Below are 20,103 nucleotides of genomic sequence, written 5' to 3'. Positions count from 1 at the left end.
CAGCCTGGAGCGGGTTGGTCCATCCCCAAAGGACAGGTAAAGGACAGGAGGGGATAGTACAGGATTCAGTTGCCTGGGTTTGTTAGGTTTTATTTGGTGGGGGGTTGACTTCTTATCAGGGTTGCTCAGTGAGCTGAAGGATTTGAGTATTAAATATGTTGAGAGATGTTTTGCCTACACCTGTCTTAATAAAGTGGCCTTTCTTGCTTACCAAGAAGTTGTGGACAATGAGTTCTTGCGCGAGGGGGAACCCAGGGAGAGCCGTGCGCGAGCCGGTCTCTCCCTGGGAAGGTTCGCGCAGACAGATTGGCCACAGGTGAGGTTAATTAGGGAGAGAGTCTATATATAGGGCCAGGGCAGGGTTTAGAGAGCGCTTTTCGGCGGGAGGCGGTCAGCGGAGTTTGTTTTGCCCCACCCACCCTCCCTTCTTTTGTCTCTTAGGCCTTTTTTCTTGCGATTGTGCTTTAGGTAATTTTGTTGTTAGGTTTGCCACGCTAAGACAGGTTGTACTCTTTTCTTTTGTAGGCGGTTTTTAGTGGGGGGTGGGCAGCCTGGAGCGGGTTGGTCCATCCCCAAAGGACAGGTAAAGGACAGGAGGGGATAGTACAGGATTCAGTTGCCTGGGTTTGTTAGGTTTTATTTGGTGGGGGGTTGACTTCTTATCAGGGTTGCTCAGTGAGCTGAAGGATTTGAGTATTAATAAATAAATAATCAAAATATGTTGAGAGATGTTTTGCCTACACCTGTCTTAATAAAGTGGCCTTTCTTGCTTACCAAGAAGTTGTGGACAATGAGTTCTTGCGCGAAAACATATTGACAAAGTCAATAGCTCCTGCACTGGCGAGATCTATTTGCTTTGCCAATGCTTATTGTTTGTTTTAATGGAGTGCGAAAGGCATTCCTGAACAGTAACCCTGGAACTTGACGTAGGCGGCTGGACGCGTGGGCAAATATTAGGGCTAAGAATAGCAACTCCGCCCGCCCAGTGGGCCACAAGGATTCCAAGGCCGCCTGCAGTCACCAGTTAATGGCTTCGTGTAGCAGGCTTGGCTGAGGAGAAAACACAGCAAAAATAGTCCAGTGACAGAAAGCAAATGACAAGCGGGGCTCACCGTTGAGCACAACTTGTTGTACGTGTCTTTTTTTAACCCATGAACTTTACTGAAAGAAAACTCAAATGCACCGTTTGTGTACAGTTGGGAAATGCACACTTTCTGGTAAACGTAGTTAGAGTCTGTTGTTTTGCAGGATTTCTTTGCAGCTTCCTTTCGCTTCAGGCAGCGGGGAGGTTCCTCTCACAATATCCGGGTTTAGGCTCCTCCCCTCAGACTAGAGTTGAAGCTGGACCGCTCGCAGCCAAGGCGGAAGAGGAAGTGAGTGTGCTGGCTCGCAAGAAGAGTTTCCATGGCAGCTCTGTGTCCTGCTCTGCTTTGTGGTCTCTGATGCCCCCTCCTCTGCCATTTGCTGTGATACCCCCGGCAGGCCCTTGATGTACGCCCAGACCCCGCGACACATCTCCGGGAATCAGTGGCAGGGCGCCGGCGCGTGAAGGCTGGAGGATGGCCCGAGCCCCGAGCCTCCTGGGCATACACCTGTGTGCCCTGCTCCTGATGGTCACCCGTCAGGTACTGTGTAGGGCATGCTAAGCGAGTGGGCCCGCAGGTCGGCGCCCAGGTCTGTTGGTGTGAGTTGCTTATATGGGATTTGTCATGTCTGACCGTGACCAGAGTAATCAAGCTCCCCTCCGACCCCGAAATGAAATGTTTTGTATGATCAGTGCACTGAACAGAAAGCTTCCTGTTACTACCAGAATTTCTGCTAAACCTGACAAGTGGTCATGACGTTTTTTTACTTTAAACCATATTTTTCTTCTCCATAATATGGTATAGAGATTTGCAGTTTCATTTTTAATGTGGTAACGTACAGTCTCTAAAATGGCATAATGGAAAATGCTTTTGCGTAAAAAAGTTCATAGCTGCCAAGTTTTCCAGGTCCATGTTTGACTATTAAGGCTAGTCCCAGTTTTTTTTTCTTAAAATTATGCGACTTGTGGTCTTGGTTTCATACTGGATTAAATAAGACTTCAACCCCCGAAAACTGTGTTTCGCCTAACTATTCACTTATGGACCAGGGAAGCTTTACGGCTATGCTAAATGAGGTTGACTTACCTTGTCAGGAATAATATGGTAACATGGGGCTGCCCACAAACCTCCAGGGCACCCTTCACTGAACTCACATAATTCACTAGGCCAACAGTCCTCCCAGCGTTACCCACAGTCCTGAAAGGAATGTAGTTTCCATAATCTCCCAGTGAGATCACCTCCATGGTTGCAGTACTCTAGATGAATAAGTTGCCCAGCCTTGATAATAATTGCAATTGTTAACCATCACTGACCTGGCTTGGGCGGCACAACAACCCAGAGTTACTAGAGAGCTACTTACACTCCATTTGAGCTCTGTGTACCTGACATGGAGCAGTACTATTACGTGCTGATCCAGCGGGTTACCAACCTCAGATATTCAAACACCATTACTCACCTGGGCCCAATAACACACAGACTTTCACATAGGCTAGTAAATACCGCTGGGGGTCAAGTTTATAAATGCCTTTTTTATGAGATTAGTTACCTGACTAATCTTTCACTGATCAAAAAGTTCTTTCCTCTGGTCAATGGACCTATTAGTTTGAACTAGTTGATGGTGAAATGACATAGATTTATATTTCTTATCATTTGAAATAACCACAGACACGGGAAAAGTTTTAAATATTTTATCTAGTTTAATTCATGTGAGCCAAACAAGAAATACAGTACATACTCCGTTTCTCAAGGAAGGAAGAATCAATTATTTCATTAATCCGTCACCTAATTTAAACGAGTTATCGCAATTACAGTACTCGGATGAGAGAGGATAGAGAGAACAGTACGATGACATACTACACAGAACTATATTTACCTAGAATGGTGTGGAAACCAACCCCTTGGCCAAGGAACTGGAAGGGTCCCCTGAGATAGAATCAGGTGACAAAGACTTCAGGACAGGATTCTGGACAGGATAGGTGACCTCTTCTAGATCCGACGCCTGCGTCGCACCCCTGTCTGACACTATCTTCCTCCTCGATTCTTCTGCGATCTTCTTCTAATCAATTGCCTCCTCGATTTTTCCGCGATCTTCTTCTAGTTATTTGCTAAAATTCTAAGTCTGCAAACCGATTCTTTTTCAGTATTCGCTCAGCTCTCGGACAGCATCCCAGTCTCTCTGCATCTCAGCATTACTTCATGTGTCATGGCTAACTAAACTACCTCAATTATACCTTTCATTGCTCATGTATCACCCATTAATGTTTCAACTTTATGAAACTCCTAATTCTGATTGGACAAGCAAGGGGGGATGATCATCACACCATGCTAAGTTTTAATAATTTTCTTTGGTTAATGTTCCCGCACCTTAATTCTTATTCCCAAGCTTTATTTCCCACCCGTATTCACATCTTTATCAGACAAATGTATACATTTGGTGTTCGTTTTCCTTCAGCTTTCAGGACATCCATCAGGTTCCCAGGGCATGTAGCAATGATTGCCGTGGACGGGTTTAGAATAACAACATCATGGCTTCTTGGCTTGTTATTAGTGCGCCTGTGTGAAAAACACGTGTGACATGGACTTCTGTTTCAATCGGACGCCCGAATACGAACCAATAGGGAGGTCAGGAAGAAACAAATTAATTTCAAAATAAAATGATCTCACTGTATACCACCTAATCCCAAGCGCTGTACTACCGCCGCCTCCAAACATTCCTGTGGCGCGTAAAGAGCCTCATAATATGCGGCGAAACTGTCAGCCAACGAGCCGGCTCCAAGAGGGGCTCCCCATCCATTCCCACTATCTGGGGCGGAGGCTGGGCGTGCATGACACCCTGGCACAGTCGATGTAGCATTTTACTGGACTTATCGCCCCACTGATAAATACGACTACGCGTTGCTAGCCATGCCTGCTTGGCCTCATCTAGAAGCACCGCTGAGTATTGCTGCTGAGCTAAGACTAACTGTCTCCTGGCCGCCCCACCATCCTCTTCTCTGCCCCTTCGCTCCAGCTCCTCTATGTCTGCCTCGCGCCGCACCAGGTCCCTACACATCTCTTTGCGCGCAGCCGCACACCATGAGATGTCCACACCGCGCAGTGTGGGCTTCATAGCCTCCCAGAGCATCGCAGCGATGTTCACGGTGCCCACATTCACCGACAGAAAGTGTGCAATTTCACATGTCATATGGGCCCAGTAAGGTCCCTGCGTCAGTTGCCACAGTGACAAATGCCATCTGAATGGCTGTCGGCTCGTCCAGTGTCTAGTATCACGTACACCGGCGAGTAGTCAGACAACGCCCTCGGCAGGATGTCAGCGGACAGTATTCTATTTACCATGCCCCTCGGAACAAAAACGTAGTCCAGCCTGGAGAAGGAGTCGCGTGCTGCCGAGAAATAAGTATACTCCCTGCGCATGCCATGTTTGTATCTCCACGTGTCCACTCAATCCATGCCCGTGGCCAGAGCCCGCAACCGGGACGTGTGACTGTCCCCACCCACCGCTCCACGCTCACCTTCCACACTGCGCCATCTATCCATTGCGACATCCATCACATCATTCCAATCACCACCCATGACGGACATGGCGTCTGGCATATCAACCCATAGGGAAAGCAGTTTCTCAACTAGGGGCCATTGTAACGGAGGCGGGGCATATACACTACCAATGAGGACTGGGTCACACCTGATCTCTCCATGTACAAATATGAATCTACCTTGTGGGTCTGTCCATGTACGTTTATTAGGTCGAGCAGTGTCTGCTCGAGACCTAATGTTGCCCGTATTTGGGAATGTGGACACGAGAGTGGCACGAGCGCAGATTTGACTTCGTGGGCGCGCACGGCGCCGCGCCCCTCTCGTGCCTCACATTACCGTGCGCACACAGCCAGCCTCCACACCCCTGCACACAGACCACACAGGCACACGTCCACACGCTGCCACCCCCCCACCACACACACACATACAGACATGCACGCATACACACGCTGCCGCCCCCTACCCCCCCTGCACGCACACACAGACACACCCCCGCCCCATGCATCGGGAGATCTGCCATACAATCGGTACTTACGCCAGCATCTCAGGGAGCGGCGGTTGCAGGCCCCCAGCGTAGGAAACAGGCCCCCGCGGTGCACACACTGGGAAGAGGAAAAGGGGACAAGACCCACGGCGCGCGACACGGCACAGGGAGGCGGTGCGCGCCAGCCTCCGTCGCTGCCTGGAACATGTGCGCGCGCTCCCCAGCTGTAGTTGGAAGGCTCTCTGAAAGGATTGTCCTGATATGTTCCGCCCACTGCAACTTCTGTTGCACGATCAGCCGCCGCGAGCCACATGGGTAGTTTCACGTCACGAGCGCTCCACCTTCTACGTCACCAGCGTGTCGCTGCCTGCCGTCCCCCTCTGTTTCTCTACAGGCTGTTGAGTCCCGGGCCCCGTGGCTTCCCCTATTAGCGCCGTCGTAAAGCCCTCCTCTTGCGCGTACGGATCAGCCTGTCGCCGCGAGCGTAGACCAGACCGTTTTTTGCCTATCTCTCCACTAGTCGGTCCTACCACCGTTTAGGTCACGCTACAAGTTCGGTGAGTGTCTACACTTGCTGCGGAATCAATGAACGTCCTTCCGTTTACGGGTTTGAGCTGACGCCCGCCTGCAATCAAAGCACAAAAGCACTCCTGGAGTCCGGGAATGGACGTTCGGACCTCCTCTTAGACTTCATACACCGGGCCCATACGGCAAACATTTGAAATGCATTGACAATTGAGGCTTTGTTAATAATGTGTTACATTTGGAAAGGTGCTCAGTACTATGTCCTGCTTATATATCAACCTGGTAGTTCAATGTGTTGTTTCAATCATTTTAATTGGACCTGTGTGATTTTTGTTTTTGTTACGTAAGCGTAATTTCTGGAACTTGGCGTCATGCTTCGTGTGATAAGATTTAAAAAATTAAGCTTTATGACTGATCGCTTAATTAAATGCTATTCGGGTGACTATCTTATCATGTGATCACGGGAGCCACTCAAACTACCCGAACGTGTACTGCTGTTGTTTGTACGTTTATATTTGTTGCTGTTTACTTTTTTGTGCGAAAAACACCACCCAGAGGTGCATTCTGCATTAAAATTTAGCTCTATATGCCAGATCTCCATTTCGTGACAGTACACAAATGGAAATTACACGAGTTTCGCACACCCCTACTCACATTACAAATGCTAAAGATGTCACATTTGAGAAAGTTAAAACTATTGGCATTATAAATGACAAAGCTATTCATTTCGCTATTCTCATAAACCAACACATAAATAAAAAAAATTGTCATTACAATACTAATAGCTCAAACTTTCCTAATGCGAGACCTATTGCATTGCAAATACTTGTGTATAAATGGGACCCTTCGGTGGACAAGGATCTCCACCCCCCGTGATCCTCTAGTGAACCCCGAGTGGTAGGTGTATATGAACCCATTCCTCTGCAAGCACAGTGCCTTGGTACCGAGCAGATGCGTTTCCTGCAGGAGGAGTATATCCGTCCCCCTCCTCTTGGCCCATGCAAAAACAGCCCCCCGCTTCACTTTATCCAACATGCCCCGCACATTCCAGCACATAATCCGTGTCCCACCCGGGCCTAACCGCACCCCCTCACCAGCCATAACCTTTGGAGTAGTGCAAAGTATTGCAGCCTCACGCTGCGCCGGCAACCCTGGCATCCTTGTTGACAGTCAGCAAGCAGTAGTTTCAGCGCAAACCCTCTCCTCTTCCCTCGCAACCAACCCCCATCTTCCCCCCGCCCACCCTGCACCTCCCAAACGTGGAAGCACCTGTCGTGGTCGGAGCATGATCCCGGCCCCAACTGGGAGCCAAGTACCATCCCCTCCAACTGAACCCCTCGCAGCAGCCCATATTGAACTAGGCTCTCGCCCCCTCCCAACTAACCCTTGTGGGACACCAGCCTCGACAGCATTGCGACTAGTCCCTACACATAAAGCATTCAAGCAAGTTATTAGTCAGGTCTCACAAAAGTCAAGGTACATCCTCCTGGGCGTCCTGGGCTCCCCCGTCTCTTCGTGTGGCTGATACAGATTTCGAGCTGCGGCTTGAGCGCGAACGGCCCCTGCGCTTACGCTGACTCACCTGGCCTCCCCCGGCCGAATTACTTGCAGAGGAGTCAGACTCTCCTCCTTTTGACGTGTTGGGGCGAATTTTCACAGTTTCATCCGTCCATTGAAAGACCTCCTCTGGGGTGTTGAAGAAGAAAGTGCGAGACTGAAAGATCACCCGCAGCCTTGCAGGATAGAGTAGGGCATATTGTAGCTGCAGACCCCTGAGACGGGCCTTAGCCGCTGCAAAAGATTGGCGTTGTTGTTGCACTTGTTTGGAATAGTCTGGAAAGATCAGGATATTGGCATTGTCATAAGTCAGCTTGCCCTTCTGCCTCACCTGCTTTAGGATCACATCCCTGTCTGCATAGTTCAGGAGTTTAGCGATCATGGGGCGCGGGCGCTCACCAAACGGTGGCTTCTGTGTCATTGCCCGATGGGCCCTCTCGATCACAAAGCAGCGAGAGAGAGCTTCAGGTGGAATCCAGCTCTCCAGCCATTGTGTAAGGAAGCTCTCAGCGTTCCCTCTCTCACAGTCCTCCGGGAAGCCAATAAACCTCAGGTTACTACGCCTTGCCCGTCCTTCCGTCTCCTCCGCCCTTTGTACAAGGCCCATCTGTGTCCTCTCAAGGACCATGACTCTCTTCTTCAAGGAGAAAACATCGTCTTCCACCTCAGTTATGCGTGTCTCTGTACCCGCTATACGCTCCACAGCGTTCCGCAGGTCTTGCCGGAGGAGCGTGACATCCGAGCCCACCGCCCCGATCTTGGCATCTAGGACATCCCAGGACTGCGTGATAGCCGCCATTAGCGCTGCATTGTCTGGCACCTGCGCCGGGGTACCCTTCACGCCAGCCGCCTCCGTGAATTTGCCAATGGGCCCCTGCTTACTCTGGCTGCCGCTACCCCTCGTCATGTTGTTCTCGGCGGGCGGCTCGGGCCCGCAACGAGGTCCCAGATCCAAATATGGCCGCCAACCGTCCGACTCCCTCCCCGAGGAAGGTAGGGGGGGAAGAGGTAGCAAACGCTCCAAGAGCGTACCCCGCTGCGGCGAGGGGGCCCCGACCGCGTCATACTGCCAGCACACCCCTGCATCGCCGGTCTCAAGATAGATCCAGTCTCAGAGCCGCCAACTGCGTCACACCGAGGCCCGACCCGACCCCCGAGTAGTCGTCCTCCGCCACCAGGGCACCACTCGTGGCAACGCCGACCCGGGGCAGCAGTCGAAACTTCGACCTGTGCAGGCGCGCCCCTCGGCGATCAGGCACCGCCGCTCCACGGCAGCTCGACAGTTCTCACCCTCCGTGTATATCCGGCGACTCCCTGCCGGGTTCCCCACTGGGCTCGGCTCGTGGGGCACCGTCTGCCGCTGGTCCACAAGAGATGTTGTTTGTGAAAGCCCCAGGTCCCGGAAGACCACGGTGTCTCCGCTCCACGCCGTCGGGCCACTCCAAAATTGAGGCCCCGGCTGTGTAGGCCGCACCGGAGCCCCTCAAGCTCAGGTGACGTCCTGGCCGCTAGGAGTAGTCCCGCACTACCAATCTCAGGCAGGGGAAGGCCACAGGGTTCCGGCACCAATCCGTGTTATCTGGACCTGTTTACAAGGACCAGGGCAGGATATTCTTGCAGGATTTCAACAAGGCTGGTCGGAGCTCGCACTCTACACGACCGCCATGCTCGCTGGCTCAACTTTTTTTAAGCTTAAAGAGAAAGTTTACTTAAATATAACAATTACATTAATTGAATACAGCATTAATAAATACCACAAGTGTAATTGCAAAAACGAAGAATACATAATAGATTATTTTTAAAAAAGGGTAGGGGGAGAGAAAAGTAAGAGAAGGAGGGGAGAGAGAGAGTATATAACTATAAACAATTTGTAAAGATGTAATAAAACAGCCTTATACTTATTTTTTTGTTCTCGTTAACATATAAATAAGTTTATGAAAACTTGTACAAAGGTAAAAGTAGTCAAGGAAATTAAGCAAAATAATCAATGTGTAGTTGATGCAATTTAGAAAGTCTTATTACATTGTCAAGAAAAAAGTATTACTAGAGACCCTAAGGAGTCATGATTAAGAGCAAGTGAAACAGGATGAATGTATGCTCTGTCTAATCTATGGTTATAACAAACAGTATACCACCATGCTTGAAAAGATAGATTGACTCATTCCAATGTTTTGTTATCTGTTGGGATGCAACTGCTGATAAAATGCAGTTTGAGATTGGCAGAAACATTTTCCCTTTCTGCAGATAAACTTCCCAAAAACATTTTTACAAAGGTAAAAGGTACATTATATTGGAAAATAGAATTAACTTGATTCCAAATTGTAACCAAAAGCTTGCATTGCAAAACAAACAAGTATCTGAAACGTCTGAATACATGTTATATAAGGTCGAAAGAGGTAATAAAAGTGATAATATACAAATAAATAGTGTTTTAGTGGTGTTTACTGCATGTGAAGACTTCGTAATATTCATCCAAATATTTCGCCACAGGGAGTTTTGCTAAATGATTCCTAAATCTTGTTCCCATAGCTCTCATGTTTTCGACTGCCAATCTTTTATATCCTTCAGCTTACTTTGTCTGTGTTTATTTCTCTTCAATGGGCACTATTTCAATTAATAATTACATACATATTTTTTCTTTCTGGCAGTATGGTTAGGGCTCACAATCCTGCTTTAATATTAATTTTCAAGCTTAGGGAGCGAGAGGTGGATATGGTGGGACTGTAGACCTGTATTTGTATTTGTAATTGAATTTATTAGGGCGCACAGCTACTCACAAGGGGTCTCCCAGCGCCAGTAGAGTAATGATTACGCATCGCAGTTGTTATTGAGAGAAGAGCCAGATTTTAAGGTCTTTGCGGAATTTTAACAGAGATGGTTCGAGTTTCAGTGTAGCCGGAAGAGAATTCCACAACCTGGGAGCAACACAGGAGAAAGAGCGTCCGCCCATTCTCGTCAGTTTAAAGCGCGGAATCAGAAAGTTGCCATGAGCTGATGATCTGAGGAGACGGGATGGAGAGTATTGTTGGACAAGGGCCTGGAGGTAACCTGGGGCGACCCCTGCTTGATTTTATGCATAAAGCAAAGGGCCTTGAATTTGACACGGTTAGCCTGTCACCTGAATGCCTGGAATGGCCGAAAGGAGGAGGCGTCGATGCAAAGCAGATATCTGGGACAGGCTGAATATGCCCACATTGATGCAGTTTCGGCAGCTCCTTTATAGGGAGGGTAACTAGTTTGGGAGGCTTTTGACCTGAATCCTGCAAAAAGAAGCAGTGGTGTCACCCGTTGTTCACTTGAGGGCACCGGATGGTGCATTGAGGGTAAAACAGGAGGCAGTAGTGGATACGATCAAACACCACCTGGAGGTAGTATTTAAAGCGGAGCTGGGGATCCGACACACAGGGATACAGAACTTCCCGAGCTGGCTGACACTCCCCACTTTGCAGATGGTGTGCGTCTCGAACTGGAATCTGACCTCGCACTGGAGGAACTGAGGGCTGCCCTAAAGTTACTTACTAAACATAATGCTTCTGAAGGGAATGAGTTCCCACCAGAATTCTATCAGGTTACTTGGCCATTCTTACAAAGGGACTTCTGCAGGTCTTTTTGGAGTCTTGTGGCCACTCGCTATGTTAAATACCGATCGCCCTCTGTAAGATGTTAGCTATCTGAAAGGGCCTGGTTCCTGAAGATCAATGTTGGTTTATCCCAGACCCTGATATGGGTATGAACCTGAGAAGGCTCACGCATATACAGCTCAAAGTAGAGGGAGAGTGTGTAGCGATGGTCCTGGTTGTAGCTGACATTGAAAAGGCATTCGACACAGTCGATTGGGGATATCTCTTGGAAGTACTAAGGGTTCTTGGTTTTGGCCCGAAGGTCTTATTACTTTATACGAGCCCAAACATGTGGATCAGGATGGTTTACCTCTGCTCCGACGGCTGGGAACTGGATAGGGGCACCTGGCAGAGATGCCCACTGTCGTCCTTGTTGTTCATCGTAGCACTGGAGCCCCGTATGCTCAGGGTTGGCTGGACATGATTTGGTGCAGCATACCTGTCGGAGAGATGGGACACCTGGTTTCGCTGTACACAGATGACGCTTTGATTTTATCTCTGGCCCCTAAGGGAGTCACTTAGAGAGCTGCTGCATATCCAAGATAACTTTGTAGTGGTCTCCGGCCTGCCAATTAATAGGAGAAAGTTGCTGCTGTTTCCATTTGCAGCGCTGGTGGGGACTCCAGTGGACAGCTGTAGAAAGAATAGAGACCACCAGAAGTGATGAATAGGAATATCCTTTTAATAAGACGTGCTCCAGTGACTTCATCCACCAGAGGTTCGTCCACTACAGCTCCAGCCGACAGCTCACAAATTTGAGCATAAACATTCTCAGCTGGAGTGGTTGTTACACACAGTTGTAGTTCCACATTATGTGCACATGCCTTACATCTCCTCCACCATAGTAATAAAACAAGTTAAACCACACATTTTGCCACAAAGAAAATAAAAAAAACAAATGACAAATAATATATACATTCCTACATAAAGCATAATAAAGATAACTAAATTAATTTACTTAAAATCTTGTAAGCAGACTGACCTAAAACACACACGCCCACTTTTCTTTTTCAAAGAAAATGTATCCCTGTTTTCTACAATTGCAGTTGGGCTTCTCTTTTTTTATACATGGCACATCCTACAATACCCTGGTGCACTTCCGAGAGGCAGTGACACCATTCACAGGATCCACACAAGAAGCCTTCTTCCATAATGCAACTCTAACCTAAATTCCAAATGTGAAGATCCTCTGTTTTTACAGCATTACGGAAGAGCTTGGTAACTCGCTTGGGTTGACTGACCTTTTCTAACAAACCAGCTTTCCTCTGATTTCTTTTTTTATTCTTAATCCAATCACCCATAATAACCTTAGTGTTCTTCACAGCCATCCGTGCATCAAAACCTTTCTTCCTTTTACACAAAACACTCTTCTCTCTCGTCATGCATTTCTCACTTTCCTGTTTTACTCTCTCATTCACAGTCAATCATTTTTACTGTTAAAATTGATCACCCATGCAAGACTTACCATGTTGTTTGGAAACCTTTTTTTAACAACAAAAAAGGAGGAACCCCTGTTGACGAATGAGAAGTCAGAAGGTACATGCAAAACTTTATTATTAAAAATTTGTTTTTTTTAGCTCTTTCACCCAATTTAGACCATTAGCTAATGCTTGCTGCAAGCAATCTTTGACCACTTTGTTAAAACCCTCAATCATACCGGTTGCTTCAGGATGATATAGAGCAATCTTTCTATGCTGAATGCCTCTTTCCACCAAAAACTTCCATCACCTTAGAGATCATCTGAACCCCATTGTCAGTCAGCAAAGAAACTGTAAACCCTTCTCTCTCAAATAACTCCTCCAAGAACAAGATAACCTCACAATTTTGAACTGAGTTTATGACCTTCACTAGGAGCCACCTTGAGTACATGTCAATGCATGTTATTACTAATGTTTCGCTACTTGACACCTTAAGAGGACCAGAAATATAGAGCGCTAATTCAACCCAAAGGCCAGAAGCCAAATCTCGTATGACCATGGGTTGCTTCCTAAATGTCAGAATCCTGTCATATTTTCCATCCTCCGAGCAATCGCGAACAACCCTCTCAATCACAATGTCCATTTCTAGCCACCAATAACTTTCTCTTACTCTCTCTTCTACTCTTTGATATACCATTATGGCTTTTGTGAGCCCATGCAATCAAACACATTCTTACACTCTCGGGTGGGATTAACCTACCCCTTCTAATCACCAAACTGTCTTCCAAAAAAGTTCCTTTCTTACCTGCCAGTAACCTCTAAGCTCATGACACACTTTTTCACATCCAGACAATCCTTCCTTTATCCTACAAATAGCACTTTTCAACTGACAGACCTCTTTCAATGCACCTTTGCATTACTCAGCCTTGACAACACCATCCAAAACTAAACAAACTTTAACAGCCTCATCCCTGAATTCATCTTCAGTATCCTCTTCTTCACCGTTCTTTCCATACATAATCTTGAACAACAGCCATCAATTATGTTCATCACACCAGGTACGTATGAAACTGTGAACTCAAAATCTTGCTAAGCCACCACCCATTTTCTCATTCAGCTAGATATGGCATTGACACAGTTTTTGCAAAAAAACCTTAACCAGGGGTTTGTGATCTGTTTTGATTTTAAAAACACTACCCAGAAGGAATTTCTTCAGTTTCCTTGTGACCCAATAAACTGCCAAAGCCTCCTTTTCGATTACCAAATAATTAAGTCTGCGCCACTTAATGATCTAGATAAAAACAAAATTGTATTTATCTTTCCCTCAATGACTTGTTCAACTACCGCACCTAGACTGTTTGCACTAGCATCTGTTCTCAGAACGGGCGTAGCACCTGGTTGGAAATTGCACAAATTTGCTACAGCCGATAAACCATTCTATACCTGCGCAAATTCCTTCTCACATTTCTCTGACTATTCAAATTCTACACCTTTCTTTAGTAACTTCCTCATGCTATTGCATCCTTCAGCAAAATTTGAAATGAACTTGCTGTAAAATTTCCATAGTCCCTAAAGATTTCACCAACTCATCTTTGGAACTGAGACTTGACATGTTATTAATAATATTGACAAAGCTTCCCTTAGGCGAATCCCTACAGCAGAAATCAAGTGTCCCAAATACTAAATTTCTGAGACCCTAAAGTACATTTTTAGGATTCAAGGTAAATCCACTCTCACTCAATCTCCTAAATATATCACACAGCCTGGAATCATGCTCACTCGAGGTCTCTCAGACACCAATACGTAATTGCCCTCTGGAACACAGCAGAGAAGGAAATTAATCCAAATGGCAAACGCATGTGCTTGTATGTGACAAACGGCATACTAAAGGATGTCAACTCCTGCGACGGGGATGTAAAGATATTTGATTATATGCAGAAGTTAGGTCCAAAGAAGTGAACTATTATGCCCCTTCCAAACAACATAACATCTCAGTAATACTTGGCATTGGGTAAGGATTTGCCACCACTGCCTTGTTTAATTCCCTCCAGTTCACTCAAAGCCGAGCATCCCCATTCGCCTTTCGAGCCATAACCATGGGAGAAAAGCATTCTGCTGCCTTAATCTCTTGTATAATAATAACTATAAAGGAATACCTGACTACTCTTTTGTGAACCTGTATTTTATTTAAGCAGGTACAGCACACAGAATCCAGCTGTATGTCTTGCATGGATCTAGTTATTCAATTGACTTATTATTTATTTTATCAAATTTTTACTTTTTCAGATCTTTCGAAGAGATTGCAAGATCAGGAAAACATTAAAAACAAATTACACAGTACACAAGCTCGACGCAACAGTACTTGTAAATATGCCCCTAAATTTATATCCGTTTAAAATTGATAACATGTTTAAAGGGTGAATGTTGAGCAGCTATAGCAAGTTGTGAGACAAAAATCTCGGACACCAGCTGGTCAAGAACCGGATGCTTGGAAGGCCTGTCAAGCATTCTTCTAGACTGCACAGGGAAAGGGTGGCTCCTTCTCGTACCATAGAGGCGTTCTGCACTACTCTATGTCAGCCATTTCTTTTCTAAAATATATATTTTGATCATTGCACCCCACTGCTCGCCCCAACCTCTCCCTGCGTTAAGTGTTTGTTGTTGTTGCAGCCATTTGCTTCCTGTGACGTCCTAGCCCGTCCCTCCAATCACGCTCCCGCCTCCCAGCTGAGCCTGCCTCCCACAGATTGATTAGACCGACCCCTCCCCCCCGAGAGCTGTGACCGTCCTGACTCGTGCATATCCGGTTGCTCCCCTCTGTTCTCCTGCTGGGTATTGTAGCGCTTCTCCCACGCTGCTTGTAATATCTGCATTCTTCAGCTGAACTACCATAGCGCCGCATTGTGCATTTGACTCGCTCTGTCCTCAGCGCTGCTTTGCTGCTTTGTGATTGCTGCTCTGTGTTTGCTCTGTGCCCAATTTCATAGCGCCGCCTGTCATTCTTATTGTGCTGTGCTCATAGCGCTACTCTGTCAGCCATTTCTTTTCTAAAATATATATTTTGATCATTGCACCCCACTGCTCGCCCCAACCTCTCCCTGCGTTAAGTGTTTGTTGTTGTTGCAGCCATTTGCTTCCTGTGACGTCCTAGCCCGTCCCTCCAATCACGCTCCCGCCTCCCAGCTGAGCCTGCCTCGCCCCTCCCCTTCAACTATCCACTTATGACAGTGGCTTTTGCGCGCAGCGTTCACGCGCAGCAATCGCGCCCCATTTGCACCTAAGGTGCGCCAAAGGTAAGCCCGTCTACGCCTGTCCGCGCCTGGACCGCGCCCAGCGCCAGAGCCCCTGGTCCTCGTAATGTCCACCCCTCCCGCATTACTTACAATGCCACCACCCTCCTAGCCCTTAACCCCGGCCGATCCCCCAACTGCGCCCAAGCCGCCCTTGGACACACCCATGGACCCTTTTCCTGCATCTCCTGCAAGTTCGACGGCACCAAGAACAACTCCTCATCTAAGAACACACAACAGATACCCGACCCCAACCACCTACAATGCATCCTGCTCAACACCCGCTCGGTCCACAGGCACGCCATTGACCTCTGGAATCTACTGGACACCATCTCTCCGTACGTCGCCTTCCTAACAGAAACATGGATGAATGCCTCTTCAGCCCCAGACATCACCATTGCCATCCCGGAAGGCTATAAGATCATTCGCAAGGACCGTACCGGCCACACAGGAGGAGGCATCGCTATCGTCCATAAGAAATCCATCCGCATCTCAACCAGCTCAGACGTCAATCTCGCCAACTCTGAACACCTTCACTTCCAGATCCACATCGACCCCAAGACCACACTCAGAGGCACCCTCCTTTACAGGCCACCAGGACCCCGCGCACAATTCAGTGAAGACATCACGGACTTCATCACTCCACACGCGCTCCCCTCCGAGGACGACATCCTTTTGGGAGACCTCAACTTTCACCTTGAAAAGATCAACGACCGCAACACCACCACCCTTTTGGACAACCTCGCAAACCTCGGACTTAAACAACTTGTCACTACCCCCACCCACATCGCAGGTCACACACTCGACCCTATCTTCACCTCCAGCAAGCATGTTTCCTTCAGCCACACCACAGCTCTCCTTTGGACTGACCACAGCTGCGTTCACTTCACCTACAACAAGCCCACATCCAACAACCACCCCCAACCCACTCTGCAAAGAAACTGGAACAAAATCACCATCGACCAGATCTCCTCATCGCTTCTTCAAAAGCCCCCCGCCCACTCCTCAAACCCAGACCAAGCAGCCACCAACCTCACCCAATGGTTATCCAACAGCGCCGACATCCTAGCACCACTGAAAAAACGACAAATCAAACTAGGCAGCAAGAAGGCCTCCTGGTTCAACGATGATCTTAAGAAATCCAAGAAACTCTGTCGCTCCCTCGAAGGCCTGGAAAAAAGACCCAACCACCAGCACCAAGGACGCCTTCAAAAACGCCACCCGCATACACCACCAACTAATCCGAAATGCCAAGAAAGCAGCCTTCAAGGACCGTCTAGATAACGCCCACAACAGCAAGGAATTATTCAACATCGTCAAGGAATTTACCAACCCCTCAGCCAACTCCAACGACATCACCCCCTCTCAAGCCCTCTGCGACTCCCTAGCCTCATTCTTCCACAACAAAATTGCAGACATCCACAACAGCTTCGACAACCAACCCGAAGACCAACCCACCCAATCCCCTGCAGGACCCCCACCCCCCCTGAACATCCTCAATGACTGGAAGCCAATCTCCACTGAGGACACCATCCGTCTGATGAACTCTATCCACTCAGGATCCCCCACAGACCCTTGCCCTCACCACATCTTTAACAAAGCAGACTCCATTATTGCACCGCACCTCCGAGACGTCATCAACTGCTCCCTCAACTCCGCAACCTTCCCGGAAAGCTGGAAACATGCCGAACTCAGCGCCCTCCTGAAGAAACCCACAGCTGACCCCACCGAACTCAAAAACTATCGCCCTATCTCACTCCTTCCATTCCCGGCCAAAGTCATCGAGAAAGCTGTCAACAACCAGCTCGACGCATTCCTCGAAACCAACAAATCCCTCGACTCCTCACAGTCCGGCTTCCGAGCCAAGCACAGCACCGAAACCGCCCTCATCGCAGCAACAGACGACATTCGAACTCTACTGGACAATGGAGACACAGTCGCCCTCATCCTCCTCGACCTCTCCGCAGCCTTCGACACAGTCTGCCATAGCACCCTTCTACAGCGCCTCAAAAACATCGGAATCCAAGGAAAAGCACTGGAATGGATCACCTCGTTCCTCTCCGGAAGAACCCAGAGAGTCCGCCTTCCACCATTCAAGTCAGAGGCCACTGAAGTCATCTGCGGCGTACCTCAAGGGTCCTCACTCAGTCCCACCCTCTTCAACGTTTACATGAGCCCCCTCGCGGCCATCGCACGCCAACATAACCTCAACATCATCTCCTACGCCGACGACACTCAACTGATCCTATCACTCACCAGAGACCCTAACACGGCCAAAACCAACCTACACGAAGGAATGAAAGAAGTAGCCGAATGGATGAAGCACAGCCGTCTGAAACTGAACTCAGACAAAACAGAAGTCCTCATCTTAGGCACCTCCCTTTCCGCCTGGGACGACTCTTGGTGGCCAGAGGCCCTTGGAAAAGCACCCATCCCGACGGACCACGCACGGAACCTGGGCGTCATCCTGGATTCCTCACTCTCGATGAACAGACAAGTCAACGCCGTTTCTTCATCTTGCTTCAACATTCTTCGCATGCTCAAAAAAACATTTCGCTGGATCCCTACCGAAACTAGAAAAACAGTCACCCACGCTCTGGTCACGAGCCGACTGGACTACGGAAACACTCTCTACGCCGGCACCACCGCAAAACTCCAGAAAAAACTACAACGCATCCAGAACGCCTAAGCCAGGCTCATATTAGACATCCCGCGTAAAGAACACATCTCTGATCACCTGAAAAACCTCCACTGGCTCCCCGTCAATAAGAGGATCACTTTCCGGCTCCTAACCCACGCACACAAAGCACTCTACGAAATCGGACCCGAATGCCTCAACACACGACTATCCTTCTACACCCCCTCCCGCCAGCTACGATCCTCCAACCAAGCCCTTGCCACTGCACCTCGCATCAACAAAACCACCATGGGAGGTAGATCCTTCTCCTACCTAGCAGCTAAAACTTGGAATTCACTTCCCACTCACCTTCGCCTTACTCAGAACCACCTAGCATTCAGAAAGCAACTCAAAACGTGGATATTCGACAAGTAACTCCCCACCCTTCTACAAGCGCCTTGAGACCCTCTGGGTATGTAGCGCGCTATATAAATCTTTTGACTTGACTTGAAAGGTGTTAAATGTTCCTTAAAAGGGTCCCAGTTAGGAGGGCAAAACCAATCAGGCAAGAAACCTTCTTGGAAAACGTGTTTCTCTTAAATGATAATGACGATTAAAGTAGAAGTAGATAAGCAAAGCACACAGACATGAAGGCAGAGAAAACAGCCATAGCAAGAAATCCTACAGTGCACCACTGGATGTGAGACATATGTCTTGTTTGTGCAGATTCTCCTTGACTGCCCACCATTAAATTAGGCCAGATGTCTTTTTCATCTATCTTTAAGAAATAGGCATCATCGCGCCGATCAACGCACACAAAAACAACATTTGCAACCACTTTGAATAATTCACAGCTCTTCATGGGGTGGGATTCTATGGGCGTGCTCCAAATTAAAACATTTCCTCAAAGGCACACTGTCAAGCTCCCTGATGATGTTTGGCATTCCAGAATAAACGGTGGGGGTTGCCGAGTCTTACCAATACAACAAACAACTTCAGAACATTACTGAAAAAAAATGCCTGTTATACAAACTATTTGGACAAGGAACTCGGAGGACAAGCAAAAGAATCCCCTTCAAGGTGTCAGGCGCAGACCTCCATTAACTGCAGCGTCCCTACATGAAGGTGTCAATCTCCTCGACCTCCGCTCAAGGGGTCGCGAGGTTGCGCTCCTAATGATGGCTCTGATTGGTGCGCACTGGCTGTTGCCATATACGCCTCAGCGCCAACAGCTGTCTGGCAGTTTTGTCAGGGCCACGCATGTCTGCCTGTAGTTCATTTCACACCTATTCTTTTTATGTCCACCAATAAGTAGACGTTGTTTGCTGATAGCAGTACATTTTATTGCGGTTTTCTTCTTTGCTGCCCAACAACTGAGTGTTCCTCTTTGTAGAACAGAGCTCAGTATTCATCTCCGGTGGCGCATGTCGCCTCAGAAAATGTTGATGGAAAACCAGTTCCTATGTTTTATTTGTAAATGTCGCTATTATATGTTAGTGGCCTGGATATAACTGGTGTGCAGACCGTTGCAAACGCGTTATTACCCATGTAGATGCCTCAGTCTCATATCATTAAATTGGCAGGTGCTTAATCTGGGATTGATAAAGAAGCAGTTCCGCTAATCTGGCTCATTTCAGCTGGGGTTGCCAAACGAGGATTAAGAGCCGGTTGCAAGTAAATACAATGAAAGAACGCACGCAAAAAAAATGTGCTCGCCAGTCAGCGGCTGTTTATTTTTGCATTGCGCTATCACTTTAAAGTGAAACCGCGATGCAAAAATAAACACACGGCCTGCTTTCCTTCTGTCGTAAGTGATTTTTTTGTCTTTATGGGGCCATGTGTTTCAAACACATGGCCCCATAAAGATAAGAAATCGCTTAGGGAGGCAACACACAGCTCTTTTCCAATGGCTGGCCACCGTTAAGCATAAATGGTGACGCCAGCCAATGGAAAAGAGGGGTGGGGGTTAAAGCCGT

At 47.9% G+C, this 20,103-nt stretch overlaps 1 protein-coding gene across 1 annotated transcript in view; it reads left to right on the top strand.

Annotated features, from left to right (window-relative positions):
* The first annotated feature begins 1,360 nt into the window (after positions 1–1,360).
* Positions 1,361–20,103, top strand: part of SPPL2A (signal peptide peptidase like 2A) — a 311,837-nt gene continuing 293,094 nt past the window's right edge. The window contains exon 1 of the mRNA XM_086958253.1: positions 1,361–1,625. Within this exon, the coding sequence (XP_086814379.1) occupies positions 1,560–1,625 (66 nt within the window). The 5' untranslated portion in view covers positions 1,361–1,559. The remainder of the gene's footprint in view (positions 1,626–20,103) is intronic.

This window comes from Lissotriton vulgaris, chromosome 2_1 (genome assembly GCF_964263255.1).
Source record: "Lissotriton vulgaris chromosome 2_1, aLisVul1.2, whole genome shotgun sequence".
Lineage (NCBI taxonomy): Eukaryota > Metazoa > Chordata > Amphibia > Caudata > Salamandridae > Lissotriton > Lissotriton vulgaris.
The sequence above is the reverse complement of the archived record's forward strand: the minus strand, read 5'-3'. Positions and strand labels throughout refer to the sequence as shown.